General features: G+C 39.7%; 1 protein-coding gene across 1 annotated transcript; it reads right to left on the bottom strand.

Annotated features, from left to right (window-relative positions):
* LOC8155731 (glutaredoxin-C15) lies at nucleotides 9,440-10,261 on the bottom strand. The gene has a single exon (XM_002488819.2). The coding sequence runs from the start codon at nucleotides 10,134-10,136 to the stop codon at nucleotides 9,819-9,821; it is 318 nt and encodes a 105-aa protein (XP_002488864.2). The 5' UTR covers nucleotides 10,137-10,261; the 3' UTR covers nucleotides 9,440-9,818.

Below are 26,829 nucleotides of genomic sequence, written 5' to 3'. Positions count from 1 at the left end.
CCGGGGAACGCCGCCGCCAGGACGCCCCTACCCGCGAGCGCCGCCGCCAGGACGCGCCCAGCCGAGGACGCTGACATCGGGGAGCGCCGCCGCCGTCACGCGCCCAGCCGAGGACGCCGGCACCGGGGAGCGCCGCCCATCCCACCAGGTTTTTTATTATAGTTTTTGAAAAATGATTATAGTTTTTGAGAATTGAGAATTAATTTTGCTTGACAGTAAACCCTTGCTTTCTGCTAAGTGCTATGATTATAGTTTTTGAGAAAAAAAGATTGTTATGTGTTCAGACAATTGTTGATCATTTGTTATTTTGGATTTGGATGCTGAAAAATTTCGTTTAGGATAGGCAACTCTGCCAGGGCAGTCATCAGGGGGATTTGTTAGTGGAGAATTGGTGACAACCTGAAAAATGAAAACCATCACAATATCTTTTATTGCGTTGGAATTAAACCATCTGATGAGAAATGAAGAGATATTAGCAAATTTGGAACTAATTCAGTAACCTTATGGTTGTTTTTAAGTAACCCTATTGGCAAATTTGATATCTTGTTCTGAAACCAAATAAGTAAGCTTCTGAAACCAAATAAGTAAGATTGATATCTTCTAATAGTATTTTCAGACCATTGTCTTGAAGTGCATCTCATGTCTACAGGTCTGCGATGGGTGATCGGCGAGAAGCCCGCCCTGCGTTTGGCGACATATCAAACACTATCGGTCGTAAAAGGGCCGATGAAACAAGTATGTTCACGACCAATGATACTAATGTAGTTTGCATTTTTTTCTGAAACTCATGCCACAATATATTTTCCAGATGAGGAGAAAATAAAAAGGGAAGAGAGAAATAGAAAACAACGTGAATACCGCGCACATAAAAGGGCCCAGGAAACCAGTGAACAAAGACAAGAACAGAATAGGAAGCAACGTGAATATCGTGCAATGATAAGAGCTACAGCAGTGGCACATACACCTGGTTAGGGTAATAATAAAAAACCAATTATGTATACTCTTCTTTGTTTGTGCATCCAACTGATTGACATCCACACTCCTGCGATGTAGAACCTATATCCAGTGCCACTGATGTCCAAATGACCGAAGCAGTGCATTCGACCTTGGCACCGTCTCTGTCACCATCTCTCTTAGGTACGTTCTTGTCTTTGTCAATGCTGATTATAAATTGTAAATGTGCCTTTTATTGGTGCAAATCAAATAATATGTAAAAAAATGAATATGTATCACAGGAGAAAAGTCACCACAAGAAACTGGTGTTTCAGCCATTTGCCAGCCATCAATACATCTTGGACAAGAAAATATTGATCCTACCGATTCTATGGACTGGCTGCATAGGAATGATCAGTACGTTAGAAAACAAAAACCACCATTGGCGCCTTTGCAGACTGAAAGTTCAAACGGCACCGTAATTAATCCAGGTATGTTACCTACTATAGGGAGCAAATTTTGATGGTACATGACAGATCTACTATTATATCTCTTGTGTACTTTGATGACCAGGTGCCACTTCAGACAATATCAGACTGCTTAGAAGCCCCTAGGTATATTTCTATTTTATTTCTTGCTTTTGGTAAACATTTTCCTTTCCTTGGAAGCATCAAACTTACTCACCTCAAAGTTGTGCAAGTTATGTGACAATTGGTCTTTGTTGTGGTTCTCAATTGGGCATTTGCCTTGAGCCTCCAACTGCACGTTCAGATATGTCGTGTCCAGTTTACTTGATATCCTAAGAAAGGAAAAAAGTTGTTGTTGCTCCAGCAAAGGTAACTACTGTTGGTGGAGGTAATGCACTGCTTGACTGCTCTTACAAATCTATTAATACTAGCTTGACTGCTCTTACAAATCCATTCACATGTCTTGGAGTGAGATGATAGTAGAACAATTTTGTAGCTCCTTTTAGCGTAAAAAGATAGAGCACCATTTTTCATGTCTATCATCACTACACTTTTCAACTGAGCACCTTGGCTTGACACGACTTTGATGACAAGTATTTGTAGGTTGAAGTCATTATATATCTGTATATATTATCTATAGAGCCTGAGACTTGGAGAGCTTGAATTATTTATAAGTTGTGGGTTGTGCTTGTTGCGGGTGGACACTTCTAAGTCTTGAGGAAACTTTTTCTGAATGGCCGGAGATTCATCTCGATCTACAATAGTTTTTTCAGGTATGAGTTCTCTCTCATGTTTCTGCAAAATATATTGTAAGTTCGGAATGCAAAATATATTGGGAGCCCAGAATCCTATTTTATAATTTGCACTGCTTTAGTCAAAAACTTATATTTAGCTCTCTTATGTACCTCCTTAGCTGCAAAATCGAAGTTTCAATTCTTTTCCTCATTGTCAGACCAGCAGCAACATTGATTTTAAGCGGTCTCACAGTTAAGTTCTCAAATCTCAAAACCCTCATTTTTTGTCTCTACAACATGTGCAGATGGACTGCTCACTTGGATGGTTCTATTTTAGAGTGCGCAAACAATTGGCTTGAGTTGATAATGGGTGTAAAGTATACAGAGCTACCTCTATACTAGCAAACATCTTTAGGTATTAAGTTTTGTCCTAAACAGAAATATTATATATAAGCAAGTTTTTGCGTGTTTAATCTCTTTAAACTATACCGTTGTATATATATATTTTTTAAAACACTATACTATTGTATCTTGTTTAAACCTATCTCTTTAAGGAGCTAAACCTGTGACAACTGAAAGAATCACCGTGCTACACAGTTTATTTTGTTGTACCAAGTCTTGTCATTGTCTATTTAATGATAAGATCATATTACTTGATATATCTTGAATTTAATGATGAGCTCAATAACTTGATTACCTAAACGGTTATTTTTGTCACAAGGAGCATTTTTTTACTGCAATTTTTTAATAATAATTAATTACGAAAGTATCTTTTCTTGGTAGAGATAGAGACATGGATGGTTCACGTTTGTTGTTTTAAGTATATCCCTTAAATAAAACCGTAGCAACGCACGGGCACTATACTAGCTAGTATAGGTAAATTTTCCAAACTCCATGAGGGAGTAGAAAAGTCCAAATTCTAGAGTTACATGGAATTGGCACCTAACTCAACCTTTTTATTGAGTGGAGTTTTTTAGGGGCTGGAGGTGTTTGGCAAGATGGAGCTAGAGTGAGGCTGCAAAATGCGGAGTGAGCCGTTCCAAACACCCACTTACATGTTATAATATACCGTGCTTGCGAACGAGTCACTCTCATCCTACCTTCCTTGCAGTTTTATTGGTTCCGTAAGGTCGTATCCAAGACCAGCATTACTGCATTTCATGGCATGTTTTATGTTTATGAAAACCTAGTTATGACTGACTTTAACTTTATTAAATGACATTTGCGATGAAAGTTAACTCAACATTACATCCTCTAAACAGGATCACTTCCTCTGATACTCATACGTGATCCTGGCATCCAATGGTAATAACCAGTGGATTATATTATGACTTGGTTGAACTTGATCTAATAAACTTGAAATTAATAAAGCTTCGCTTATCGAAAAATATTATGACTTGGATTTTTCCAAAACAGTGTTAACTTATTACTACTACTGGGATTTGATCACCCTAGCTAGATTGTGATACCTCAGATATCTTTACATCTGACATATGACATGTGAATTAAAAAAACCCAAAACTGCAGTGGAGATTGGATTGTGATGGCTGGAATATAATCCGTAGCAGGAAGAAGGATAATGTTCCAGACGTTACAACATGTACAAATGCTCAATCTTATGCTATTTGAACTTCACTTGGATGCCATAACTAACCTGACCTCTGCGCTGGTCTTCTTCTTATGTGAATATAGGAAATCAATCAATTGGTTAGTTCTATTTCTACACCACACCGGTCAGTTCAGAAAATGCATGCTGTGTCATAATACTGACAAGGAGAAGGAATACCGAATACCCGTATGGTACGGCCACTGCTTTTTGTCATACGACGGAGAACCGATTCCGGCCGGGATTTAAAGGAAGCCAGCAGGGATGGATATATAATAATCAATTCCCTCGATCAGCAGGTCACAGAATAGCATCTCACGTACTGAGAGTGAGACCGACCTCCTGGTCTTATCTGTTGCACGCGTACGGAATCTATCTGCCCAACTTGCATGCACGCGGCTTTTCTCAGCAGATTGAGCTGCTACTGCTTTTTGTAAACCAGCTGCTGTGCTTGACCTTATCATATACTGAGTATGAGGCGTGTTGTGTGATGCCAGGATGCGACGGTGCGAGATCTTGCCTTTTTCATATCCAACCCTGCTGCAGAAATGTTCCAGCAGATAAAGATAGGAAGGTTAGAAAGATAAATAACAATGTTGTGGCACAATTATCTGTAACTACCGCACAAAAAGATTTCTAGAGACGCCCAAAATTGATTCTAGATTGGCTTTCAAACCGTTATTACACCATTGGTTATAAACATTCGGTATTTCTAGAGATGGTTTTATTTAAAACTGTATCTAAATAAAATTTTTTTAGGGGAGGTTGACTTTATTGTTGAAAATTTTATCTTCATCTGATTTCAGTTCGAAAAAGTTGTGAATTTATTACTTCTTTTGGTGCTATTTTTAAGCATATTTGACTTAGTCAACTACCCTTGAAAATCCCCTAAAGCTTACACATTTTTAATGGTGGTTGACATAAGCAACCAGCCCTAGAAATCAAATTTTGAGGGGTGCACGGTTTTCTTATAGAAGAGCTAGAAAATGTCTATAATTTTAGGAGAGATTGACTTAATAGAACCGTCCTCTAAAATATCAATCTACTTTACAATCGTCTCTATATTTTTAGAGAAGGTTGACTTAACACAACCATCTATATTTTTAGGGGAGGTTGACTTAATACAACCATCTATACTTTTAGCGGAGGTTGATTTTACAATGATATATAAATTTTTAGGAAAGCCAGTAAGTGAAGCATTCACAATGTCATGATTCGGGCTCTTCTGGCTCTAGTGGACTACACTTTGATTCATGAGGCCCCTCATCTCCCCCTTCCCATGTTTCATTTTTGTTTTTTCTTATCGGGCTTATCGTCCCATTCTGTTCAACTTTTTTTTTTGTTATGATTACTTCATCTTTTATCGCACTTCCTTTTCCTTAACAAAATACACGCTCCGCACGTTCTCAAAAAATTAAGTTGGATCATTTGTTTCTTTTTTGATAGATAAAAATTCTATTAATATTTAAGATCATTATGTTGAGTTGATATTAAAATCTTGGACACAGTTTAAACCTGTGCATATCAGGATGTACACATCCTACAAACATTTAAGAAAGCATAGGCATGCAAATGACTAACTACCACTCATATATGTGGGGAAAAAAACACGCTAGCTACCTATACCAACTGCTGAGACGCGCTTGCAACCAAATCATATTTACGTAGCCATAGAGACCAACAAGTAGCACACACCATAGCAGGACTAGTGGTTTCAAATTGTTTCCAATACCACAGTTTGGTTGTGACATCAACATTTGATCATAACATTTTGGTGTACTAGTTTGACATTTTGGTTTGGCGTTAGTTATGTTTTTTTGACGCATTTTCACTACTAAACAAAAGATTCTACGAGGTGTTAGAAAGTGGGCTCGGAGGAGGATTTTAAACCATCTCGGTTAATACCGGTCATTTTTTATTAACCGATGCGGTCACACTCAACCGTCTTGCAAAATTAATTTACCAAGATGGTTTTTCTAATACAACCATCTTGGTTAATATTTATTAACCGAGGCGTTTTTTCTAACACAACCATCTCATATACCCCTGGGTACCACAAGATGATACATGGGCCACACCATCGAACCTGACCTAGCCTACAATATAAAGATGTGGTGCACGGCGCTGGTCGGTGTGCACTGCAAGACTACAAAAAAATATTGTATCAAATAGGATACTTTACTTGTAACTTTATCTCTTCAGAGTATATATATAAGAAGAGGAAGGGGTTCTCTAGAGGACATATCATAATATGTACTCATCAAATATAATACATCGGAGCACAGGATGTAGGTATTACACCGAGACGGCGACCGAACCTATATAAATCTTGTGTCTTGATGCTTGTGTTACCATCCAGTTCGTTGTCTCACACACCTCCACCGATCAATCTACTACTACAGGCATACCCCTCGGTAGATTGTCGACCAGCTTTAATTTCATCAACAGTAGCATGCCAGGTATGGGGTGTGCGTGCAGACTCCAAGCAAACCAGATGGGAATTCTCTTCATCGTCACCGACCATGATGACTCTGGCATCCGACCACCTACCGTGAAGAACGGTGCTACAACCGCGACCACCGTCATGATGATAGGTCGAAAAGCTTGAGGGCGAGATAATTTCATCGCTGCCGATCAGATTTCTGTCCAAAGATTTAATACAATTTTTGGCATAATGTCATCGACGTGATTATTCCCCAAACAACTTTTCTCCATATATATCGTCTCCAAACAACTTTTTCCTTAATGGTTAGTCGACCAGTTCTTTCTTCTACTTGAGTTTCCTAGAGCCGACACTATCTTCGACTCCTCCCCACACGTACACGAGATCCGCCCTCTGTGTTTTGTGTGGTCGGTAGTAGCTCTTTGGTGAGGCTAGCAATCTTACACGTGCCTAGGCTCCACGTCTCATGCTCCAGATTGTTGGTCAGGCCATGGCTAGTGAAACTCTAGAACAGATTAACTACTCACGCTAGACTTGAACATAACAAATAGCTAAAAAAGTTTTTTTTGCTTAAAGTTACAACCTCATATTATACTGAGTATAATAACTTGTCTGAGCGAGCACCGAGTGCTCCACCACAACTTGCTTAATGTTTACGAAACACCGAGTGCTTCATCACATTTTAACAAGATATCCTATTTCACCAGTACTGATTTCTTCTTCAGAGTTCATTTATACATCATGTACTACCGTTCTATATATTTATATTGCAGAAGCTTGGTTCAGTAAATGAGCTATGCTCGGGGACTGGATCATTTAGGAAGGACGAAACGATCATCTTTCGGGTGGTTGCACCACCTGGTAGTCACACTTCTTCGCCGACCTCCTAGACAGACACTACATCACCGACCAGTTGGTTAGGTTCCTCATTGTTCAACTCTTCACCAACCAGCTGGTCGGATTATTCGTCGCACGGAGTTCATCATTAGCTATGCTGGGTGCTCGCCACCTGATCTAGGGACTCCTTGGTGTTCGGATTCTTTATGCAAGTGTCACCAGCTAAGCTGGGGACTGCTCGGCGTTCATCTTCTTCGTGCAAGGGGCATCGGCTAAGCTGGGGACTCCCTTGGTGGTCGAATTGCTACATCCTTGCTTTGCTCCAATTAAGCTGGTGTACTATCAAGTTGCTCCATGCTGTTTGGTTCAGGGTGCTGATCTTGGACAGTGCATCGGGGGCATTGATAAGTATATTTCAGACTTATTTTCTTTGACCCTACTACAAGATACTTCATCTTCTAGCAGGCTCGGTGACTACGTGGGTACACGTTATCTTGTGACAAGTGTACTACTTTTTGTGTAAGTTTGTCACAGCAGGACGGTTTTCAGCTAAGCTGAGGACTGGTTTTGGATTTAAAGTCCACTATTCTTTTTACTCTGACACCACATGACTGAGTCACCTCCTATCAGGCTTGGGGACGATGTGGCTACACTTCACCTAGCGTTGAATATAGTGCTCTATTCCTAGTTACCCTCCTTATTAGTTAAGGAATCTAAGTGGCTACACTTTATCTGCGATGGAGAATTTCAAATTTTATCTTGAGCCCCTTACATCCTTCTGGCAAGCCTTCCTTGGTTAAGCCTGAGGTTTGCTAACTAGTTAAACAGATTGGCATCAACAAACTCTGTTCGCATCACCATTTGAACTGGTCGGCTTCAATTATCTCCGCTCAAATTACTAGTTAAACTGGTTGACTTTATGTTAAGCTGCTCGAACTTGATCAAGATGGCATTGCCAAGTGGATACAAGACGCTCGGGGACTAGCTATAGGTGATATACCGTAGGGTACCACAAGTTGGTACATAGGCCACATCAACGAAGGTGGCCTAGCCTACAAGATGAAGACGTATGACGCACGACACTTGTCAGCATGCACCGCAAGGTTTAAAAAAGATATTGTACCAAATAGGGTACTTTACTTGTAATTCTATTCCTTCAGAGTATATAAGAAGAAGAAAGGGTTCACTTGAGGACAGATCATAACATATACTCATCAATACAATACATCGGAGCACGAGATGTAGGTACAATACATCGGAGCACCAGATGTAGGTACTAACCTGTATACATCTTGTGTCCCGGTGCTTGTATTACCATCTGGTTCTTTGTCTGGCATACCCCTCGGTAGACTGCCGACTAGCTTTCATCGGCACTGGCCCAAAAGACCGAGTTCCAAGCAGACCTATATATATATATATATATATATATATATATATATATATATATATATATATATATAAGAAGACTCTTGGTTTTCACCCTCAACTCCTGCACTCCTCTCCCTCTGGAGCCACCTCACTCCCTCCGCTCTCTCTATGGCAAGCGCTCCCAACCGCCGTGTGAGTGCTCCCTCCCTCCCTCAACTCTCTCTATAGCCTCCGCAGCCGCTCGTGCCACTCGCCTCCCTCCCTCATCTCTCTCTCACACAAAAGGTGGTGGCACGGCTACCTAGAGTGGGGGCGCGTGCGGCTCCATCTCTCCTTGACCCACTCTCTCTCGTGTGGCATCAGGGCTCCTACGATATCGCGGTTTCAGCGATGGGTTCCTGCGGCGGTAGCTAGAGGCCGCACGAAGAACAGGCGGTGGCCACTACCAGATCCGGCATCAGGGGGTGGAGGAGCAGTAGCAGTCCAAGATCTAGTGCCACCTCCTCATCTGGGCCAGATCTGAGTGGCGGCCGCTTCTCCAGTGGTGCACCATGGCCTTGCTCCTCGGTGGCGGATCCGATTGAGGAGCACTATGTGGGGACGGGGCCTCCTCTCTTGGCCAGATCTGACATCAGCGTGGCGCTGGGACGTTGGATCCGGTGGCGGCTCGCTGTGGAGACGCGATTAACCATGACATTTTGATGGAGACGGTTGCAGTTAAGCATTTTTGCCTTCGAAGGTGCTCATAGGGTAGGAAGATGTGTTCATAGTGAGTATGCATGTGTGTTATGGGCGTCTTTGTCATATTGTGTAATTCTAAAAAAAGATTTTAAATGAAAAAAATCATCAACTATAAAATTGCAGGTTTTTTCGAGTGCTAATGGTTGTTTCTAGCCATCTCTATAAATGACTTCATTTCTCTATTTCTGAAGACAGCTGGAAATTCTACCCTTCTATAAAAATCGATTTATATAGACAGGGCAGTTTATACACCATTTTTAGAGGCGATTCTTGATAGAGCCACCTCTGGCTAGCTAAAATGAAAGGCATATCTAAAAATTGCTTCTGAGCAGTGATATATTATCGGTTGTGGTAATTCAGAAATCACATCTCATTTGAAAAACCAGAAAGGCAAGGGTTTTACACATGTCCATTTACATTCGATGTCATGGATTGGACAGCCATTCCTCACCCTAGCTAGTCCAGCTAGGGGTTACACTACTAGCCGCAATACAAAACTTTCCTCATATATTCTTCTTGGAAACTTTGTATATATTTGGTTTGGCCCGCACCGGAAAATATCTCAACCATACTTTGTGAGCACACTCTATAGTTCGATTAATTGCATGCATGCAAGCCGCAAATTTATGTATATAAACCCATCAAAATTGGGGGTTCGAGGCCTGAGTGATTTGGATGGATGGATGGATTCAGAGCCATATGGCGCCGGCAGCCTTGAGCATGGGCACGAGCTTGCCGGCGAGGTGCAGCGACATGATCTTGTCGGTGGAGCCGACGAGCCTGCCGCCGATGAAGACGGCGGGGACGGGCGGCGCGCGGCCGAGGCAGCGGGCGAGCTCCCGCTCCATGTCGCGGCCGCGCGGGTCCTTGTCGAGCTCGTGCACCGCCGCGCACACGCCGAGCTCGGAGATTAAGAGGCTCGTCACCGTGTGGCACATCGGGCACTGGCTCGTCGTGAAGATCACCACCGCCTTCTCCGTCGACAGTCTAGACACCCTCTCCGCCATCACGTACCCTTCTTCTTGGTTTAGCTGCCTTGCGAACACTGAGCTAGCTCTACTAGTTCGTGTGTGTGTGTGTGTGTGGCTGTGTATGTGAAGTATATGGTTGTGTGATTTGCGAGTGCAGGCTGTGAGGCCCTTTTATAGCGTTAGCGTGCATCCGAATCCTAGAGAGGAAGTGGAGAATAGTGGATGCTTGTAAGAGATATAGAGAGAGGACAGAGATTCGCAGAGATATATCTAGAGAGAGATTGTGCGCAATGGGAGGCATAAGGATATATATATCTTCGACGAGGTGTGCATAATACTGTCTCTGTCTCTATCATCGTTTATTTTCTTTTTCTTGTTAAAATTGTTTTAAAAAACATTGTGACTTGTGAAAATTAATGAGGCCTTATTTAGTTTATCCTAAAAACCAAAAACTTTTCAATATTCCTCGTCATATCGAATCTTGTGGCACATGCATGGAGTATTAAATATAGTTGGAAACAAAAACTAATTACATAGCGAATCTTTTAAGCCTAATTACTCCATAATTAGACACATTGTCAAATAAAAATGAAAGTACTGCAGTGTCAAAATCTAAAAACTTTTTCGGATCTAAACGAGGCCTGAGTATTAATATATACAACGATCATGCTATGATTCTTAGCTACTGCCATCTGATCCAACATATAACTGAAAGATATCCCACTATGGAAATCGAACTTTAGTTCCAATGTAGCAAGTGCTTTAAATAAGGACCTATATGATCAGAGGAACCGACCCAGAGAATAAAGAGGTTTATAATCAAGAAAATAAATAACGTTACTTTTCCAGATAATATAGAGTATTGTCCATATTCTTTCATTAATCTATTCTCGACCTATTATTGATTCTTTTAAGTTGACGTTAATTTGATAAAGTGGTTAAAGTTTTCACTTGTTAACATTTGCACACATGGCACAGCACCAGCATATCAAATAGTCGGCTGCCTTGGTTTATAATGAAAAGTTCCCTTGCTCTTGGGAAAGAAGATTTGACGTGCTCTTTAAAATATATATTCACTAGTTATAGTTACATTGTGATGAGGTCGTTACTCCTTCGGCTGCATGTATCTGCTGATCCTCCAATCACTGTGCAAGGTCCAATGACTACAATTCAAATGCAATAATTAAATCTAGAGGTAACCTAGAGATCCTTTTAATTTCATAGTTTTGAGAATAGATTGCTACCTAACGATATTATCATGCTTAGGGACATTGGAAAGGACCGTGTAATACTTGAATAGAGGTGTGGAGACAGAGAAGACCAGCAAGAAAGTTCAAGTCAAGCGAAAGGCCCAGTCTAACTCGGCCGCTAGAACCAGTCAGCACTACTACACAAAAATTTAACCGAGGCAGGCAAAAAGCATTAACCGAACTGCCTTTAACAAAAGGTTACGATTAATCAGGCCTTAACAGAGGCGGTTGGCCAACCGCCTCGATTAATCGATTAAACGTTATGGGCATCTTAATGTGACTACCTCGGTTAATCCCTTCCATTAATCATGGCGGTTGCCCTAAAATACCCGCCTCGGTTAATTTTCTCAAAAAAAACTTAGAAAACTAAAAAACTTACAATTTTAAAGAGTCAAACCCATGACCTGCTGCGCAACACTACTGCACCTCTACCACTACACCACATACTCATTTATGTCTATATACAATATGTTATCTTTTATATCAGTAATCAGTAATCTTATATTAGATATTTTAGCTACTAAATGAACTCAAATGAGAAAACGTTTAACTATAAAGTTTTAAATCTTGTCAACTACTTCAAATTTAGTATAAGATGTATCTCCATCAGAGATAGTTGAAAAAAATTAAAAATTGAGTCTCAAAACTCAAAATATTTGAATTTAAAAAACATATTTGAGACTCATTATGACTTTAAATAAAAAACTTGTCAATATCAAACATGTAGATCAAGTCGGCCGCTAGAACTTTAGTATTAACTATATGAATATATGAGATCGTTTAGGAATTGTAAATATTAAATTTCAAAATATATAACCTTCGAACAAATATTTCGGACACTAAACATCTTGAAATTTAAAACTTTTCACTATAAAGTTGTAGATTACAATGAGAACTATAACTTTTGTATAGACCATGTCAACATCTGAGATTGTTTGATAAATTTAAAATTTAAAATATATGCACTTACAATAATATTGTGGGACCCTAAATAGTTTCTGTTAAAAAAAATCAACTACAAAGCTGTAGATCTCGTCGAGGGCAATAATCAATTAATGGAGGCGGTTGCCTTATGTGCCTGTTATGTTAGAATAACTGCCTCGGTTAATGATTAACCGAGGTGGTTATAATATAATGTCCACCTGGGTTAAGCATTAACCGAGGCGATTGCTGGCCCGACTGTCCTGCCTCGACTAACCAAGGCAGGCAACCAGGTCAACCACCTCGCAGCCCCAAAGTGAAACATTGTGTAAAATCTTCTGCGCAGGAGTATAGTAGTAAAATAGACGCCCTAGATGCACATAGATTCTGTTTTTGACGATCCACGTATGCATGAAAAGATAATTTTATACGCTAACCCATGATGTTTATTTCACCAAGTTAGCATCTAAAATTTGCTAAGGTGCTATGACACTATCATTTGGTCCCGTTGGATCTTGTATCATCCTTGGGCCTATTACAAGGTGCTTACAGGGGTTATGCATGCCCCTTAGACAATATATTGAGTTATCATTGGCCATGTTAGGGATTGAGTTTTTTAGATAAAATTGTTTTCGAACAGTAGGCATTATGTGATGTAAAACCCCAACTTTGTGTGCTTAATCATTCATCTGCAATTGTACAAGTTACATACTTTTGAGTTCTTTCTTGTGTTATTCGTTTCATAGGCAGGGATTAGACTTCTTGTCAAGGTTAACCAAATAGGGACTCGATTGAAACGAGATGACACATGGTGCTAAAGTTGTAGGATTCTTATCATCTTTGTGATCTGAAGCCGGATTTGTATGTCAATCGATCTCTACCAAAATGGTCACCTGATGGAAGATCAAGATCCTCATCTCCATCACAATAAATGTTGGACTTTCATTGTAACACATTGTCTCGAGGGTATAAGTGAGGTTCTACACATATGCACGTCCATTGACGTGAGGAGTTGGGCCATAAGTGTAATACTTGATTTTAAGGACAAAACCAGATATGCACCATATGTGAGTCTTAGAAGTCAAATCTCACATATAGCTACAAATAAGGGTAATATCAAAAGACAATGCATAGATATAAAACGTAATTAGTATAAAAGAGATAACCTTTATTAGCAAACAGCGGATAGACAACTCCAAACTTTGGGTATTAACTTCTCTCTACAGGATCCAACTGATTGGTTGATCACAAGCCTAAACTTCTCCTGAGGTTTGGGGGAAATAGCAAGAGTGAGTCCATGTCGAACTCCACAAGTATAGCAACTAGATTGTATAGATCCCACAATCTCATGATCAATGTGACATAATTAATGAAAACCATTAAACAATAAATAATGAGCATATTAACACAGAAGAATCATCACCCTTAATGTAGATGTCCCCAAGGTCGCTCCTGACCGTGAGCTCGGCTAGTATACTAGTTTTTAACACTCTGTAGAGGTTGTACATCTTTACCCATGAGTCATGATTTACCATTTCGCCCGAGGTAGCTAGTCTCTTAACCCCCTTCCTAGGGAGGTCGGCAGGGATCACTATGAAGTCTTTCAAAAGTTCGTTTAACATGTTAGGGCCACAAGGTTTCCTTCGCGCGTAGATATAGAGCCCCCCTTCCGATGGCACAATGACTCGCAGCCTATACACATACAGACAGAGGCCATACTATACCCAAAACGGTTCAGCCCCTCTAGCGCCCTTTTGGGTAACCTCTAACAAGCTAGAAAAGGTCTTCATACTGAGCTAAAGCCAGAGCCATTATAGCCCTCATGGTTGCACTGTTGTCCCGGGTGATCACGTACAGACAAATCATCAAGTTGCTAAAAAGTCATTTTTATCGTTTATTACTTAACATTAATCTAGTCACAGGATCATGGTCACAGGAATAAAATCCAAATGCTATACTTGCCTTAATCCAAATGCTCTTGTTGATCCTGCTGGTGTTACTAGTTGTCCAAGGCTCTGATCTTGATCACTGAAGCACTTTTGTTCACCACGAATTGCTCACCGTCTAATTTCGATCATCAACACACAAACAATCGGAGAAAGCATACACGAGCAAACAAAGCTACAATTAGAACAGTACACCAATCATATAAAAACAATATGAAAAGTTTATAAAATAATTATACACATCGCTACAATCTCACATATGTAAAGATCACAAAAATCGGAATTAAAACGGAGAAGATATGAATTTTCTAATGTTTTGTTTAGAAAAATAATTGATTAAATAGGGTCACGAAATTAAATAGTTTCAAACTGATAAAACAGTGAGATTAATATGTAGAACTCATGATTATGAATCCAACGCAATTTTAATGGGTCAAATCGGAGTTAAAATAAATATTTTATGGCCAAAACAAACTCAGTGGCAATTTCGTGAATAAACCGAACTTATTTTCAAAATAAAACAATTCCAAATCAGAAATTAAAATCTGGTCAGGGAGGGCGGGCATAAATTGCAAGAAATTCGGGGTCTCTTTAGCAAAACAAACATGAAGGGGTAAGTTCTAATCTGGACCTTAGATCTCAGATCGGACGGCTTAGGATGATTGTTTGTTTGTATGTATTTCCATTGTATTTTGAGATTTGTTTTTATGAAGGAAAACGGCCATGTGAAAAGAACATGAAGTCTACAAGGCATGTGAAAAGAAGATTAAAATCTGTCAGAAAGCTGAAAACCTCCAGAGTTATAACGGTGGATTATGTCCACACGTCGAATAATCTGGCAGATCAATTCACTAAGGGTCTGTCACGCAATGTGATAGAAAGTGCATTGAGAGAAATGGGTATGAGACCCAGGTGAAATCTACTATAGTGATAACCTGCTCTATGTGATCGGAGATCCCATGAAGTAGAGTGGTGAAACAAGCTAGTAGTAGATTGAGAGGAAAGATCCCTTTCTTAACTCATTTCTGATGCACATCTTTCCTATCTGTAAGGCAGGATGGTATTTACCTTAATGTATTCCAAGAGTCTTTTAAAGGTGAGATGTTGCCCTACAGAACATATTTTGAGGAGTACACCTATATGAGTCAGACTGCTGGTCACAGTCTATGGGACTTGGGTAATCTCTAAATACTCATGAAAGGCACTGAAGTGTGACTTATATGCTTCAAAACAGCGGGGATGCCTTGTGCAGCCTAGTATCAGCTAAGGACTCGAGCAGATCTCATCTCGCACAAAACTATCAATTCAAGGCTTAGTCCATTGTTCAGTTGTGAGTGAGTGAAACTCTTGTTCTAGATGGATGTTCAACTTAACAGTCTCCATCGAAACACTGGTATATCAAAGAATTGTGGTTCTGATACTTCATTATTACAAACCCTAGAGTTTGGTGGGGATTGTTGGATTTATTTTGGGCTAGGCTCAATTAGATTCAATAAATCAAATAAACTCTATGGTATGTAATTGTGAATAATATGAGTTGTACCAGACATGGCGAGGCGAGGGGAGCCAAGCAGACAGGCATGCAGTGTAGTAATGTGGTGTGTTAAGCACTCACTAATTACAGGAGTTTCAACTCCATGTTTAACTCACCATTTGCTGTAGTGATGTGGTGTGTTAAGCACTCACTAATTACAGGAGTTTCAACTCTGTGTTTAACTCACCAATTGTTGTCTCTTCGGCTGCCATCCCTTCCTCTGCTCCCTCTCCTGCCGCAAGGCTATAAAGAGGACATGAGCCTTTGGTCTTGTACACACACAACACACAACTCAGAACACAATCCTGCTGCAAAGAAGGAATTCCCATCTCGTAACTCCGCGCGCACGGAGGAGCGAGAGGGCAGGTGCCTCCGAAGCCCTTGCCGTTCGAGACCTTGCACGAGGGATCGGCAATTAGGTTTTTGGGGAGCGTCTACGCGACTGCCCAATCCACCGCCGCTGTTCGTCTTCCTCAAGCTGGTTCGGGCAGATTTCTTCTTCCCGGTGGAAAGATCATCTTCATCATCTACATCATGGAAGTTGGTCAAGGATCGGGATCATCGGAGCGCATGGGAGGGTACGATCTGTTCATCTTCCTGTTATGTTTTGTCTTCATGTTCGCACGTATTTCAGTAGTGTTTTCAAATTGTTGCGCATACTATCGTGGATATGTTTCGTATGTTCTACCATGTCTTTTCTGTTTCTATCTTATATATGTGTCTGTTGTAAGATCTATGTCATGTCTGCTTATTTTGTTAGTTAAGTGAAAACGTTTCATATGTTACTGTCGTTTTAAATACTGTTTCTCATATGTTTCAGTAGTTCTGTTTCGTCGTTTAACACGCAGTCTCTTGTTTATTGCTATTTTAAGATATATGTCTTGCCTTGTTATTATATTTCATATATTATGTTTTTATATTTTTAAAAATCACATGTTCTTCATGTTCATGGATCACATGTTCTATATTCCTATGAACATGTTTAATATCATGATTTCTATGATTAATAATATTATATATGTCATCATCATAATATTGATTTATGAAATTAAAATGATATGGAAATTGCCTAATTATCTAACAATCCAAAAAACTAATTATAGGCATTTTTTCTGTCAGAGGTTTTGCTGCCGTGTTGAAACCTGATCCTTTTGATGGTAAAAACTTCTTGATCTGGAAAGCTAAGATGGAATTGTGGCTAACTGCTATGTCTTGTTATCATGCCGCTGAGGGCAAGCCTGCTAACTTGTCTCCTAAGAATGAGGCTAAGTTTAAGGCTGATGACAACCTCTTTCGAGGTGCAGTGATTAGCGCACTTGACACAAAGTTCCAGAAAAGCTATATTATTCTCCCTAGAGGCAAAGAGCTGTGGGATGCACTTGTTGGAAAGTTTGGAGTTATTGATGCTGGCAGTGAGCTGTATCTCATGGAGCAGCTGTATGACTACAAGATGGTTGAGAACCGATCTGTAGTGGAACAGGCTCATGAGTTTCGGTCACTAGCTAAGGAACTTGAACTTTTTCCTTGTCCTTTGCGTGATAAGTTTGTGGCTGGCGGTATAATCACCAAGTTACCACCTACTTGGAAGGACTTTGCCACCTCTCTCAAACATAAGAGACAAGAGTTCAATGTGGAAGAGCTCATTGGTACTCTTGATGTTGAGGAGATGGCTAGAGCAAAGGACATTGGGAAATGTGTTGAGACGTCTTCTGCTAGCTAATGTGGTGCAGAGGAAATTCCACAAGTTTAACAAGAAGAAAAACCAGAACAAGCAAGAGAATACACCTAAGCCTGTTCAAACAACACAGTTTAAAAAGAAGAGCAACAACAATAAGGGAAAGGGAGGATGCTTTGTCTGTGGCAGTGATCAACACTGGGCTAGAGAGTGCCCTGATCGCAAGGTCACACAGGACAAGAAATCAGCTAATGTTGTAACTAATGAAACTGAAGATGGAACATCTAGGTATGGTAATTCTTTACCATTTGTTCTTTCAGTTTGTAATTCACCTGAGTGGTGGATGGACAGTGGTGCAAATATTCATGTGTGTGCTGATGTGTCTTTATTTTCTTCCTATCAGGTCGGGAGATCTGGCGCCTTGTTGATGGGAAATAGGTCGCGTGCTCATGTTCTTGGTGTTGGTACAGTCATTCTGAAGTTTACTTCGGGGAAGACAGTGCCATTGAAGAGCGTGCAGCATGTGCCCTCCATAAAGAAGAATCTTGTTAGCACATCTATGTTATGTAGAGATGGCTACAAAGTTGTTCTTGAATCAAATAAATGTGTTGTGTCGAAACATGGTACCTTTGTTGGTAAAGGATATGATTGCGAAGGCTTGTTCCGCTTATCTTTGCATGATGAGTGTAATAAAATGGTAAATTCTGTTGATATTTCTGATGAGTCAGATTTATGGCATTCACTCTTTTGTCATGCAAGTTTTGGTTGTCTTATGCGGCTAGCAAATCTAAATTTAATTTCTAAATTCAACTTGGTCAAAAAGTCTAAGTGCTGTGTATGTGTTGAATCAAAACAACCCCACAAGCCTCACAAGGCTGCTGAGGCGAGGAGTTTGGCACCTCTAGAACTTGTTCATTCTGATCTGTGCGAGATGAATGGAATTTTGACAAAAGGCGGTAAAAGATACTTTCTCACTTTTATAGATGACTCCACGCGCTTTTGCTATGTGTATCTCTTGAAAACAAAAGATGAAGTGCTTAATTATTTTAAGACCTATAAAGCTGAAGTTGAGAACCAACTTGAGAGGAAAATAAAATGGTTAAGGTCTGATCGAGATGGAGAATATTTCTCTAATGTTTTCGATGAGTTCTGCGTGGAACATGGAAATGTTCATGAGAGAACACCTCCATTCTCACCACAATCCAATGGGATTGCTGAAAGGAAAAACAGCACTCTAACTGATTTGGTGAATGCCATGTTGAGTACAGCGGGATTATCCAAGGAATGGTGGGGTGAGGCAATTTTGACAGCGTGTCATGTCCTGAATAGAGTTCTAGCAAAGAACAAAGAGATTACACCATTTTAGGGAAAAGAGAAGATTAAACCTCTCATATTTGCACACATGGGGTTGCTTGGCTAAGGTGAATGTGCCAATCAACAAAAAGCTTAAACTTGGGCCTAAAACTGTTGATTGTGTTCTCCTAGGTTATTCTTTCCACAGCACTGGATATAGGTTCTTAATTATAAAATCTGATGTGCCTGATATGTATGTTGATACTATCATGGAGTCAAGAGACGCTACATTTTTTGAGAATAAGTTTTCCATTAAAAATACACCTAGTAAAATGAGTCATGAGACTATAATACCCCATGAGCAAGAATTGTCTATTCCTATAGATGATGCTGAGGAGACTCACATGCACATCCCTGAGGAGGATGACACTATAGTCACTCGAAAGAGCAAGAGACAGAGGATTGCAAAATCCTTTGGTGATAACTTTATAGTGTACCTTGTGGAAGACACACCAACCACCATTAGAGAGGCATATTCCACTCCTGATGCTAACTTATGGAGGGAAGCAGTAAGGAGTGAGATGGATTCTATTATGTCTAATGGAACTTGGGAGGTCGTTGACCGTCCTTATGGTTGTCAACCTATAGGGTGCAAGTGGATCTTTAAGAAAAAGCTTAGGCCTGATGGTACAATTGAGAGGTACAAGGCAAGGCTTGTGGCCAAAGGATATACCCAAAAGGAGGGTGAAGATTTCTTTGACACCTATTCACCAGTGGCTCGATTGACTACAATTCGCACATTAATAGCTGTGGCAGCCTCTTATGGTCTTATCATTCATCAGATGGATGTTAAGACAGCTTTCCTTAACAGAGAGTTAGATGAGGAGATCTATATGGATCAGCCAGAAGGATTCACTGCGGATGGTCAAGAGAACAAGGTGTGTAGGTTGTTAAAATCATTGTATGGCCTAAAACAAGCACCTAAGCAATGGCATGAAAAGTTTGATAATACTCTCACTGCTGCTGGCTTTATTGTGAATGAAGCTGACACATGTGTGTATTATCGATAAGGTGGGGGTGAGGTCCTTATGTTGTGCCTTTATGTTGATGACATATTGATCTTTGGATCAAACATCAATGTGATTGAGGAAGTAAAGAAACTTTTATTGAGTAATTTCGATATGAAAGATTTGGGAGAAGCTGATGTCATTCTTAACATCAAGCTTATCAGAGAAGGTGATGGTGGGGTAACTTTGTTACAATCCCATTATGTGGAAAAGTTATTGAGTTGCTTTGGTTTTAGTGACTGTGATCCTGCTCCTACACCTTATGACCCTAGCATGCTATTGAGGAAAAATAGGAGAATTGCAAGGGATCAATTGACATACTCCCAGATCATTGGTTCACTAATGTATCTTGCGAGTGCAACAAGGCCTGACATCTCATATGCTGTGTGCAAGCTGAGTCGGTTTGTTTCAAAACCAAGAGATGATCACTGGCGTGCTCTTGAAAGAGTGTTGCGCTATCTGAAAGGTACTATGACATATGGTATTCATTATACTAGGAACCCTAGAGTGCTAGAAGGCTTTTGTGATGCCAACTGGATTTCTGATGCTGATGAGCTGTATGCCACGAGCGGATATATGTTCTTGCTTGGAGGTGGTGCTGTTTCCTGGAAGTCTTGCAAGCAGACTATCATAATGAAGTCTACAATGGAAGCAGAACTCACAGCATTAGACACTGCTGGGGCTGAGGCCGAGTGGCTTCGTGAACTCCTGATGGATTTACCGGTAGTTGAAAAACCGATACCGGCTATCTCCATGAACTGTGACAACGAGACTGTGATTACTAAGGTCAACAGTTTCAGGAATAACATAAAGTCTACAAGGCATGTGAAAAGAAGATTAAAATCTGTCAGAAAGCTGAAAACCTCCGGAGTTATAACGGTGGATTATGTCCACACGTCGAATAATCTGGCAGATCAATTCACTAAGGGTCTGTCACGCAATGTGATAGAAAGTGCATTGAGAGAAATGGGTATGAGACCCACGTGAAATCTACTGTAGTGGTAACCTGCTCTATGTGATTGGAGATCCCGTGAAGTAGAGTGGTGAAACAAGCTAGTAGTAGATTGAGAGGAAAGATCCCTTTCTTAACTCATTTCTGATGCACATCTTTCCTATCTTTAAGGCAGGATGGTATTTACCTTAATGTATTCCAAGAGTCTTTTAAAGGTGAGATGTTGCCCTACAGAACATCTTTTGAGGAGTACACCTATATGAGTCAGACTGCTGGTCACAGTCTATGGGACTTGGGTAATCTCTAAATACTCATGAAAGGCACTGAAGTGTGACTTATATGCTTTAAAACAACGGGGATGCCTTGTGCAGCCTAGTATCAACTAAGGACTGGAGCAGATCTCATCTCGCACAAAACTGTCAATTCAAGGCTTAGTCCATTGTTCAGTTGTAAGTGAGTGAAACTCTTGTTCTAGATGGATGTTCAACTTAACAGTCTCCATCGAAACACTGGTATATCAAAGAATTGTGGTTCTGATACTTTATTATTACAAACCCTAGAGTTTGGTGGGGATTGTTGGATTTATTTTGAGCTAGGCTCAATTAGATTCAATAAATCAAATAAACTCTATGGTATGTAATTGTGAATAATATGAGTTGTACCAGACATGGCGAGGCGAGGGGAGCCAAGCAGACAGGCATGCAGTGTAGTAATGTGGTGTGTTAAGCACTCACTAATTACAGGAGTTTCAACTCCATGTTTAACTCACCATTTGCTGTAGTGATGTGGTGTGTTAAGCACTCACTAATTACAGGAGTTTCAACTCTGTGTTTAACTCACCAATTGTTGTCTCTTCGGCTGCCATCCCTTCCTCTCCTCCCTCTCCTGCCGCAAGGCTATAAAGAGGACATGAGCCTTTGGTCTTGTACACACACAACACACAACTCAGAACACAATCCTGCTGCAAAGAAGGAATTCCCATCTCGTAACTCCGCGCGCACGGAGGAGCGAGAGGGCAGGTGCCTCCGAAGCCCTTGCCGTTCGAGACCTTGCACGAGGGATCGGCAATTAGGTTTTTGGGGAGCGTCTACGCGACTGCCCAATCCACCGCCGCTGTTCGTCTTCCTCAAGCTGGTTCGGGCAGATTTCTTCTTCCCGGTGGAAAGATCATCTTCATCCTCTACATCATGGAAGTTGGTCAAGGATCGGGATCATCGGAGCGCATGGGAGGGTATGATCTGTTCATCTTCCTGTTATGTTTCGTCTTCCTGTTCGCACGTATTGCAGTAGTGTTTTCAAATTGTTGCGCATACTATCGTGGATATGTTTCGTATGTTCTACCATGTCTTTTCTGTTTCTATCTTATATATGTGTCTGTTGTAAGATCTATGTCATGTCTGCTTGTTTCGTTAGTTAAGTGAAAACGTTTCATATGTTACTGTCTCTATGTTTCAGTAGTGGTTCAGTCACGTCGTTTGATATACTGTTTCTCATATGTTTCAGTAGTTCTGTTTCGTCGTTTAACACGCAGTCTCTTGTTTATTGCTATTTTAAGATATATGTCTTGTTATTATATTTCATATATTATGTTTTTATATTTTTAAAAATCACATGTTCTTCATGTTCATGGATCACATGTTCTATATTCCTATGAACATGTTTAATATCATGATTTCTATGATTAATAATATTATATATGTCTTCATCATAATATTGATTTATGGAATTAAAATGATATGGAAATTGCCTAATTATCTAACACCTGCAATGTTTGGCTGCAACGTGAGATAGACTGAGACCAGGAGAGGGCACGAGCAATACCTGTGGCTTCTTTACCGGCTTCCGAAGCATGGCAGCCAAACAAGCATCGGCAGCGGCAGCTAGGGCTTGGGCGACGTAACGCTGATTGATAGAGATCACATTGTATAGAAAAAGAGAAAATATAATTTTATTTTACTATTTTAGGAATTCTCAAATTAGAGGCTTCCCATATGATAGTCTTTGGTGTGTTTTGCCTAAGGGGTTGGTACATATATATATATATAGGGAGGGAAACTTCCCACCTCCACGTCAACTAGCGATATGGTACTAATTGATTTGCAATCTTCATCTTTACTAATAGGTCTAATTAATTATTAAAGGTCATTAGTAAATAAAGACATTGACCATTGAGATCATGGCTTGAGCGTGTGATAAATTGAAAGATTTTATTATTTTCAAAATTAATTAATTTGGCGAATAAAATTGTAACACCCTAAAATTTGCTCCTTTTGAAATAGGTGAAAACTGATTTAATTTAATATTTTTTTTGTGCTCATAAAAATATAGGAAAAATAATATTTTTATTAAACTAAAATTTAATATAAGGCTTAGAAACATTGTTGAGCATTCATGCCAATGCATTGGATTTATTGTACTGCTTGGTTTTGATCATAACTTAAAATGACTTACACTATTTTCAAAATTGTTTCTAAAAGGGTTTTGAAATAAAATAAAATAAAATAAAATAAACGATTCTAGATTTTTCTGAGATTATTTAATTCATAGAATTATTTAATTTTGGAAATAACAAATTCTAACCCTAGTCCAACTCATCCAAACCTCACGTGTATATATATATAATACTAGTATGCGTTAAATCTTTTTAGCATCACACGTTGAGCCGCCGCCGCCGCCTGAGTCCATCTGGGAATCAAAGACATGTTTTGCACCGTCGTTAATCCGTTCGATCTGGTTCATGCGTTGCTGGTGCCTGTCAACCGAGGCAGAATCAAGGACGGAATCCTTTTCCGTTTTCGATGGTGCAAGTCGCTGAAGTCAAGTCGAGTTTGTCATGGTCTCCAGAAGGCGGCTGATGTTCAGCGTTTGCAGAGATTGCTGCTTTAACCTGGTTGCCGCTGCTGCCGCGGCCGCTGTTGCGAGTTCCAGAGATGAGAAGTTCATGTCGATCAAAGTGGAGACAGGACTATTGCCGTCAGTGCTTCTCGTGAACACAAGAAATTTTCTTGCTGGTCTGCTAGTGCTGTTCCGTGAAGAGATATACGTGTGCTGATAATTATCTTGTTGCGCATACAGATCCAAGTTGCAGAACCTGTTGTCGATCGTGGAGGTAAAAATCAACTTGGTGTTTTCTATGTATAAATATTAATATGATAAGTTACTAACATAATTCTATTTCAACCTTATAAAATGCTCATTGTAAATCCGATTTGGTCCATTCAAATTGCGTTAGGTTCATATTAATGAGCTCTACATATTAGTAAAATTGTTTACTCAGTTTGAAACCTTTTTATTTTTGTGACCCTATTTAATTAATTATTTTTCTATATAAAATCTTAGAAAATTTATAACTTCACCGTTTTAACTCCGATTTTCGTGAACTTTACGTCTTTGAAATCGTAGCGATGCGTAGAATCATTTTATAAACTTTTCATACTGTTTTTACATGTTTGGTGTACTGTTCTAATTGTAGCTTTGTTTGCTTCATGTATGTTTGTCGTCGATTGTTTGTGTGTTGATGATCGAATTTAGACGGTGAGAAATTCGTGGTGCACAAGAGTACTTCAGTGATCAAGATCAGAGCCTTGAACAACTAGTAATACCAGCAGGATCAACAAGAGCATTTGGATTAAGGCAAGTATAACTGGGGACTATCCTTGCTATCTATACACAATTAATATAGCATTTATCATTTGCATGTGTCCACCTTGATGACCTTAGCAAAATCATAGATGATTGTTATCCTGAATTCCTTGATTACCTATTTGGATATGCATTTGGGTAGTTCTTGCTAGTGCTTGATTAATAATCCATGATCTTGTAACATGAATATTTGAATATACAATAAACAATAAAATAAGCTTTCTAGCAACTTGAATATAAAGGGTGGAAAGAACTCTGGCTTTTGCTGGATTGATCTTGACCCTCCATAAGGACTTATCCCTTGGCAAAAGCTGGGACAACTCGTACAACCATGAGGGCTATATGGCTCTGGCTTTAGTCAAGTATGAGTAAGCTTTTCTAGCTTGTTAGAGGTTACCCGAAAGGGCGGAGGGGCTGAACCGTTTTGGGTATAGTGCGAGCCCCTGTCCCTATGTGTATAGGTTGCACGTCATTGTGCCATTCGGAAGGGGGGTATCTATATCTGCGCGCAAAGGAAACCTTGCGGCCCTAACATGTTAGGCGAACCTTTGAAAGGCTTCATAGTGATCCCTGCCGACCTCCCTAGGAAGGGGGTTAAGAGACTAGCTACCTCGGGCGAAAGGGTAAATCATGACTCATGGGTAAAGATGTACAACCTCTGCAGAGTGTTAAATCTGGTATACTAGCCGTGCCCACGGATACGGGCGGCCCGAAAAACTGACAGAATAGATGGACACTGATGAACATGAATAATGATAATAAATGATGGTTTATCATGTTGTTTATATGTGTTATTCTTAATTCTTGTATACAATTGATCATGTGGTTATGGGATTATTAGTGCTACCTTGATATTTGCTATCCAATGATTAAATATGCTATCCACTATTAAAAGCTAAATGCAGTCAAACTAGTGTCAGCTTTTTGAGCCTCATGAACCCCTAGTTATACTTGTTGAGTACGATATGTGCTCACTCTTGCAATTCCCCCCCACACATCAGGAGAAGTTTTGGGCTTGTGATCAACCAGTCAGTTGGATCCTGTGGAGAGAAGTTAATACCCGAAGGTTTAGAGTTGTCTATCCGCTGTTTGATGCTAAAGGTTATCTCTTTTATATCATGTACGTTATATATTTATGCATTGTCTTTTGACATTACCCCTTATTTGTAGCTATATGTGAGATTTGACTTCTAAAACTCATATATGGTGCATATCTAGTTTTGTCGTTAAAATCGGGTATTACAAAGTGGTATCAAAGCAATGCTGGCTGTAGGACGCAAGCCTAGTTAGAAAGTGGTCGTCTTAAGGTTTTGGAATTGTCATAAAATCCCTATTCTATAAGCCTTGATATTTTTTCTCTATACCATATCTTTTTCATTGCTATTCATCTTTACCTTGTTGCTTATTTTCAAGACTTGTTCTCATCCCCACTCCTTGCTTGATATGCTTTTAGAACTTTTCTTACCACCTTCTGGCGTCATTGAAATAGGAGTTTTAGGATCTTTGCCCTTACTATGAAGAAAACGATAGTATCGCAAGTTGAGTGAAGTGTGAACCTTTAATGTTTAGTTGGTTTGTTATTATGCTTAAGTTTGATTTGGATCTTTGTAATGAGTGCAATGATCTTGTGGAATTACTTCACAATTTCATTAGTCTATAGACCTAAGGCATAAGGATTAATGAAATAAGTAGTTGGGTTTGGCTATCTCTTGTTTCTATCCCTTGCTGATTTTTTTTGGAGCAGTTTGCAATAATACTGGTGTATCTAAAGGTCCGATCGTGCAAAGTTTATCAAAATTTTCTGGGAACAACTAGACTTCAAGATCTTTCTCTGACCGCAAGAATCACCCTCATAGCTATTATGGTTTCGAAGTTACAAAAATCACAAGATGATACAACTGTGCTGCCAAGAATCTGGATCAGTTTTGGTTGCTTACTGTTTGAGACAAATATAGCTATTGAATTTGGAAAAGTTTTCTATAGAAAAGTTGTAGAAAATTTTCGAAGATTTCCAACAGTATAAGCTGGAACTCATTTGGATTAGTAGAACCTGAGATATGACATTTATACTTGGATGTTTCTGTTCTGTTTCAAAATCTGGACAGATCTTGCATTTCCTATTTTCGGCCAAGTTAAAGACAGATCTGGAAAAATGTGGTATACGAAAGTTATAGATGATTTCATAAGCTTTTCAAAAATGTATGGATCATCTCCAGATGAGTTAAGTAGCTCGAGATATAACTTCTGGAAGTTACTGCACCTTTGCTGAGACATTATCAGGATGGATACTATGTTTGGCTATTTTACCTAAGTTTAAAGACAGAATCTAAGGAGGTCTTCTACATGAAAGTTGTAGGGAATTTCATAAGTTTTCTAACGATATAATCTGCAACTCTATTGGATTAACAGAATAAGAGTTATACCTATTTTACTACGCTGGTATTTTTCA

The sequence above is a fragment of the Sorghum bicolor genome, chromosome 8 (genome assembly GCF_000003195.3).
Source record: "Sorghum bicolor cultivar BTx623 chromosome 8, Sorghum_bicolor_NCBIv3, whole genome shotgun sequence".
NCBI classification, from domain to species: domain Eukaryota; kingdom Viridiplantae; phylum Streptophyta; class Magnoliopsida; order Poales; family Poaceae; genus Sorghum; species Sorghum bicolor.
The sequence above is the reverse complement of the archived record's forward strand: the minus strand, read 5'-3'. Positions and strand labels throughout refer to the sequence as shown.

What these genes read in the sequence shown, in the direction of transcription:
- LOC8155731 (XM_002488819.2), bottom strand. Translation starts at nt 10,136, where the DNA reads ATGGCGGAGAGGGTGTCTAGACTGTCGACGGAGAAGGCGGTGGTGATC.